Genomic DNA, 7,103 nt, shown 5'->3' on the forward strand with positions numbered 1-7,103 from the left:
TCCGAGCTCTCTCCTTCATTTTGTTCCTCTGTGTGTCGAAGGCGTCTGTGGCGCGGGACGTGTGTTCTCGCGCACTTCGCCTACCCATATTGTGCTAAAAAATACAAAAAAATCAGAAAATATAAAACCCTTAAACATAATTGTGGTGTAGCTCCGAACCAAGTCATCAAACCATGAATTCGGCCGGCCCAAACTATCCCATGGCGTCCCTGTACGTCGGGGATCTCCATCCGGACGTAACTGAAGCCATGCTCTTTGAGAAGTTCTCGACTGCTGGCCCTGTCCTGTCCATCCGAGTTTGCAGGGACATGATCACCCGTCGTTCCCTCGGCTACGCCTACGTGAACTTCCAGCAGTCGGCTGACGGTAAGTCAAACTGTTCTTTTTATGGATTTGGAATAATGCTGCTTATTGTGGCTTATGCGGATACTGCTCTGCATTGCTATTATGTGGCTATATCAATAAGCACATTTGTCACAATGTGTCATAAAACTGTCACTTTACCATGCTGAATTTAGGCTGAAACAATGGCTGTCTGTTTGTTTCAGTGCTGTTTAAATTGTTGGCTTAATTTGTAGGGCTGCTTGTAATGATGTTTTGTGAGGAGGCAAGAGTGCAGGTGAAAAATTACCTACTATTTTCAATGGTTTTTCCAGGAGCAACCTAAAAATTGGGCTTTGGTGCTTAATTAAATAACAAGTTGAGGAGGCCCTAAGCAGCAATACAATTGATATAATTCAATGCCAAATGCTGCTGGCTTCCATTAGTTATTGCTTCATCCTTTGCCAAAAATTTCTTTTGTGAGTAATGTGCTGCCTTGTTATTTATCAACAACCTTATCTTCAAAAAAAAAAATCCCTTCTTTGCTGTCATGGCAATAAAGAAGAATATGCCTATTTGTTTTTGCACTTAAAAGCTGAAGGAGCATCACAAATTCTGTATTTGCATGAAATAAAGCAAATAATTTTGCAGAAATCTAAGTGCTTTAGGCTCAAGTGGTATTCCAAATTCAAAATAGGCATTGCATTGTAAGGCATATTTGCAAAAGAATAGGTAGGCATGATGGGTAGGTATATTGATAATGATTGGGTCCAGAGCTGTGAAATGTTTCTATATGTGGCTATGGACTTGGCAATGTGGTAATCAATCAATTCAAGACTCACTTAACACTTCACAGCTCACTTAGTACCCAAATGTTTACATATAAACACGTGTGAATGCAATATTGCTATTTACTGCAGTAAGTCTGGTTGAGATTGTTAGGCAGATCCATTCCACTGAGGAGTTTGGTAACCTGGTAGAGGATAAGTCACAATTGTATGCTTCCTGGCTGGTTCTCAATGATGTTCCCTGCTCTTATTGTTCACTCCATTACTGCCCACTCAACAAAAGTATGCCTTCTTGGCCTAAGGCTCCCAATGGAGCCAAATACTTTCAAAGGAAAATGAAATGTATCTCTCCCTGAATTTTTCAGCTCCCCCTCATTATGTTCTTGCTGGTTCTTGCTTGAGTTGCTTTTTATATCAGGTCATTACTCATGCACATTAATCCTAAAAACAGCTGCTGCAGTGGTGAGTGTTTCCAAAACATGTGATTGCTGGCAGAATATTATGGCACATTGGCATACTAGCTTGATGCTGGCCTGGCACATCACAATGCTGCAGAGGTAGCACTCAGCACTTACCTAGTTTATATGATTTTAAGCCTTGAAAAGTGAATGGATGAACATTTTCTAAAAAAAATCACTTCACCCTTCATTTGCTGCAAGCAGGTCACCAGAGGGACAGATTTGTGATCATTTAGCATTAATACATAGGAAGGTGTGCAATGTTCTGATTAATGATAGTTCCATATAGGGTTTCTCTTAGAGGCGTATGTGTGTTAAAAGATTATCAATGGGGCATACCTCTAGAATTAAATTTAAAAAAATGTTAAGAAGGAATTAAGAAATATATGGCTGACTAACACTGAGTTTTCCTAAAATCTATTAATTTCAGTGTAATGAACTTCCGGTATGTCAGGTTTTTATTTAGCTAAAGGTCTGCCAAGCTGTGGTTTGTGCACGCGGTCTATCTAACGTTTCGTCGCGCTCCAATTTCGTCACCGGTCGACCCGCTGGGAGAGAACGTGGCCCGCAGCTTGCACCACCTTCGTGGCACTGCCTGGTAACGTCTTGCATAATCCTACCATGGATGGAGTGTTCAGCATTTCACCACAATACCTGGGCCCCCGAGCGTCGGAGCCAGTGATAATGCTCGGGTGTTTTGCTTAGTGCGAAGTTCAGTTCATATGGCTGCTGGCATGTGCAGCTTTTTGATTCAAGAGTCGAATATTGGCCTTTTGGAAGGGATAGAATATCAAGTTAGCGCAAAAAGTTGCGTTCATAGTTTACGCACAAATTTATTATCGTTCTTGTCCAGGTGCATAAACAGACGGACAGCTGTCCCGTTCAGCTCGATCGCCTGCCTCTGGCCACTGCCCTGCCGTCCCGGCCGTGACGGCTGCGGCGCAGTTGGCCGGCCGGCCGCCGGGCGATCTGGCCGGGCCCGCGGCCCGTGACGGCGGCCCGTTCACAGGCCACAGCGCTTTCTCCGACCGGGCCGGGCCGGTTCCACCGCGACTTTCTAACCGGGCTGACCGGTGCCACCGAGTTCCCGGCGCACGGCGCGGCGAGAGGCCCGGTGCGGCCACAGCTGGGGCCCCGCGTGGGGACAGCCGCCGGCACCTGTGATGGAGTGGGGTTGGGGTGGGGAGGGGTGATCGGCGTGACTTACGCTTAGAATGAGTCACGTTTGGGCCCTGGTCATTAGACGCGGTATATTAAGTTAGACGCCTTATAATGGGAAAGTCATGCACATCGTGAAGTACGGCGCCACAATATGAAAGGTTCTACCATAGATCATAATGGGCCAAATGCAATCCGAAGGGATTGCATTTGGGAAGGGAATGCTATGACACCGGCGTCTGGTACGATTTATCGAAATTAACTGAATTTTCGAGTGGTGACTCTAACGTCTTGCGCGTTTGCTCTGAAAGTAATGTGAAGCGGATTTGGTACTAAATCTTCAGCACGCTGCAAGATTTACCACGCTGTTCGTCGCGTCTGATATGGAGCATGGACAATGCACATTGTGCCATGCACATGACTGACTTGAGTCAATAGTGAGCATCCGCTCGGCAAAATTTGCCTGAAAGGGTTTCGCTTCATTGATGAATGCAGCTTGTTATAAATCATTAATGACTCGTGTTCTTGGTGTTAGCACAAAATCTTTTCCAGGCCTAAAAACAAACCGAAAGATGTGTTTTTTATGTACCAGTGCTAAGCACAGGACGTACCTATATAAATCTGGGACGTGCAACTAACATTTTACCGTGCAACTACACATGTGACTTCACTGTTGCGGACAAAACGAACTACGAACTAGTTCATGTTTTATCAGGCTTCATTTTTCATCATGCAATGGGCGGCTGTTTATGTGATGAGAATTTGGAGCCTGCTCTTCTGGCGTTGAGCTCAACTCAGGTCGGTCGGACCAGGTCGGACCCTTGGTCGTGCTAACAGAGCCTGATAGATCGGGATGGCTGGACGTTTTTTTTTTTAGATTTGAACCGGCTTCTGGCGTGGTTTTATTGTTCCTACAGCTTACACTCGTACCTACCAATATCAGACTAGATTGGATATCAAACTCTTGGTGCAGATGGTTTCCTTGAATTGAGATTATTTTTTATCATCCATCGCGCTATGTTCTATACCGGCATCAATCGACTTTGTTGACTTTGTCTGACGAGCTTGCCTGTTTTCTTCTGTTCTCAGCTGAGCGCGCCCTGGACACGATGAATTTCGACGTGGTGAAGGGTCGTCCGATCCGCATCATGTGGTCCCAGCGCGACCCGTCGCTGCGCCGCTCCGGCGTCGGCAACATCTTCATCAAGTCGCTGGACAAGTCGATCGACAACAAGGCCATGTACGACACGTTCTCGGCCTTCGGCAACATCATGAGCTGCCGCGTGGCCACCGACGAGAACGGCGTCTCCAAGGGCTACGGCTTCGTCCATTTCGAGACCGAGAAGGCGGCCAACGACGCCATCGAGAAGGTGAACGGCATGCTGCTCAACGACAAGAAGGTGTTCGTCGGCAAGTTCGTGCCGCGCAAGGAGCGTGAGAAGGAGCTGGGCGAGAAGGCCAAGCGCTTCACCAACGTCTACGTCAAGAACTTCGGCGAGGACCTGGACGACACCAAGCTGCTGGAAATGTTCGAGCCGTTCGGCACCATCTCCAGCCACAAGGTGGCCTCTGGCGAGGACGGCAAGGCCAAGGGTGAGTAGAGCACGCTGACATTGTTAGTCGCTCTTGCGTTTGTATTTATTAGTGTAGCTTTCACAGATCTGTTGATACAGCTGTTGCACAAAGGCATAACTGTCGCGGAGGGCGCTATACGCTTGCTTCTGGACGTCTATGTGCAAAGACCTCGCAAATAATTGAGCGTATATGTTACCTCGCATTTCGCAATGCATGTTTACCTTACAATGAACTGAGATCAGGCAGTAACCAATGGCATGTTTTCTCGTTCCATAGGCTTCGGCTTCGTCAGCTTCGAGGACCCGGAGGCGGCCGAGAAGGCCGTCAACGAAATGAACGGCAAGGAGATCAACGGCAAGACCATCTACGTCGGCCGCGCCCAGAAGAAGGCCGAGCGCCAGCACGAGCTCAAGCGCAAGTTCGAGCAGATCAAGCTGGAGCGCATGAACCGCTACCAGGGCGTCAACCTGTACGTCAAGAACCTGGACGACGGCATTGACGACGAGCGTCTGCGCCGCGAGTTCGCCCAGTTTGGTACCATCACCAGCGCGCGCGTCATGATGGAGGACGGACGCAGCCGCGGCTTCGGCTTCGTGTGCTTCTCGTCGCCCGAGGAGGCCACCAAGGCCGTCACTGAGATGAACGGCCGCATCGTGTCCTCCAAGCCGCTGTACGTGGCGCTCGCCCAGCGCAAGGAGGACCGCAAGGCCCACCTAGCCAGCCAGTACATGCAGCGCATGACGTCGATGCGGATGCCGGGCGTGAACCCGATGTTCCAGGCGGGCGCCGGCGGCTACTTCGTGCCGACGATGCCGCAGGCGCGCAGCGGTTCTACCCGCCGGCGCAGATGGCGCACCAGATGCGGCCCGGGCCGCGCTGGCAGCAGCCGGCCGGCGGACAGATGCGACTCGGCGGACAGGCGGCCGGAGGCATGCCGGCGCCGTTCCGCGGCCAGGCGCAGCGCGCCGCCGGCGGCCAGGCGCCGGCCGGCGGCATGCGCGGCATGCAGGCGGGCCAGACGCGGCCGATGGCGCAGCAGGCGCTGCTGCCAGCCGGCATGCAGCCGCGCCCGATGGCGCCGCAGCCGGGCGCCGCCGGCCAGCAGCCGCGGCCCGCCTACAAGTACACGGCCAACATGCGCAACCTGCAGCAGCTGTCTGCGGCCGGTGTGAGCGGCCAGGCGCCGCTGATGCCGGGCGCCGCGCAGGCGCTGGCCATGCAGCAGCAGCCGGCCGTGCGCGTCCAGGGCCAGGAGCCGCTGACGGCCAGTATGCTGGCCGCCGCCCCGGAGCAGGAGCAGAAACAGATGCTCGGAGAGCGTCTCTTCCCCATGATCCAGGTGCGTATAGGGCTGTCTGTATTGCGTAGCAAGGATCTCCTGACCAGTCTGGGCTGTAGCACTGCATAGGTTGTTTTTACTTTGCTCGAAATCACGACTGTTTGGTGTTAGGGAGCATCGATTAGCAGCAGTCATCAAGTTTTGAGCGTTTGGTTGACGGTTGCTGACATTACCAGCAGCAGCTAAGCTGGATTCGTTAGGTAGCGTGTTTCAGCCGTCAGTCGCGCTGCCCGTCCTCCCTGTGACACTGCTTTGTCCCTGTTCGCAGCACATGTACCCGGAGCTGGCCGGTAAGATCACCGGTATGCTGCTGGAGATCGACAACTCTGAGCTGGTGCACATGCTGGAGCACCACGAGTCGCTCAAGGGCAAGGTGGACGAGGCTGTGGCCGTGCTGCAGGCCCACCAGGCCAAGGCCACCCCGGCCGCGGCCGCCAGCGGCGCCGCCGCCGCGCCGGCCGCTGCCCCCGCCAAGAAGGAGTAGGCGGCGGCCGGCCGGCCGGCGGAGACGTGTTCGGAGCTACACTGCGATACCATGGGCGCGACGCCAGCGCTCCGACCTCCTCCGCCACAGAACTTCGACACACGGACACACACACAGAGGAACACACACACACAACCACAGTAGTGGTAGACACATAAAAGTGACACAAAGAAAGCCAACAAAAAAAGCGTAAAACAGAAAGTTGTACCGGAGCGCGCGGCGGGACGCCGGCGGCGGCCGGTCGGTGGCCGCCGGTGCCGCCGCCGCGCCGCGGTGCGGTTTTATTTGTATACGATCGGGCGGGCTGCCGGGCACCCCCGGCGGTCCGCCCCGCCACGCCTCCATCTGTGGCCGGGTCCGGCGAGGGTCAGACGACTCCGCCGGACGGCGCGCGGGCCGCGATCGCACCGACCGGCCGCGCGCCAACCAGGTGAAAACAAAAAACTTTTATACAAAAATGTATACATCTCTCTACTGCAGAGACAAAAAGCCTACAATAAAAGTTGATCAAAAATGCCGACAATAAAAAAATAAACCCGAAACAAAAACGAAACGGGGAGAAAAAGATACGACTTGTTGGTAAACTACCAACAGGATTGAGTTATGTTTTGTTCCAGATCATATTCCAATGATGGCTATTCCCGATGTGTTGCGATTTATAAAGTTTGTTCTTTGGTTTATCGCTTGTACAGCCGTAGATATAGATGGTGGCTAGGCCGCTCGCGGCGGGGTCCGACGGGCTATCCAGGCCAAGTCTACCAGGCCGTCCCAATCCGCACGTGCGCAGATGCCAGTGCGGACGCCCCAGGACTCCGCGGGACTGGTGGTTGGGGGCTGGGTTCCCGAGGTATCTTCAACTTTTGTCTTATGTCATGTTTTATGCTTCCCGTTTCGAAAATAAACTACTCTATCAGCTGTGTGATTTGGTGATGAACGTGGAAAGGACCGTCGTGTGACGTGGCTTGCTGAAGGCTGAACGA

The 7,103-nt window shown here is 52.4% G+C and overlaps 1 protein-coding gene across 1 annotated transcript; it reads left to right on the plus strand.

Annotated features, from left to right (window-relative positions):
- Positions 1-7: 7 nt before the first annotated feature.
- Positions 8-7,036, plus strand: LOC122370392 (polyadenylate-binding protein 1-like). The gene is given in 5 exon segments (XM_043345945.1): positions 8-366; positions 3,815-4,318; positions 4,577-5,125; positions 5,128-5,639; positions 5,908-7,036. Coding segments are annotated over 5 exon segments (1,974 nt in total). The 5' UTR covers positions 8-173; the 3' UTR covers positions 6,124-7,036.
- The last annotated feature ends 67 nt before the right edge of the window (positions 7,037-7,103 follow it).

This window comes from Amphibalanus amphitrite, unplaced genomic scaffold (assembly GCF_019059575.1).
Source record: "Amphibalanus amphitrite isolate SeventyFive unplaced genomic scaffold, NRLGWU_Aamphi_draft 001129F_arrow, whole genome shotgun sequence".
NCBI lineage: Eukaryota > Metazoa > Arthropoda > Thecostraca > Balanomorpha > Balanidae > Amphibalanus > Amphibalanus amphitrite.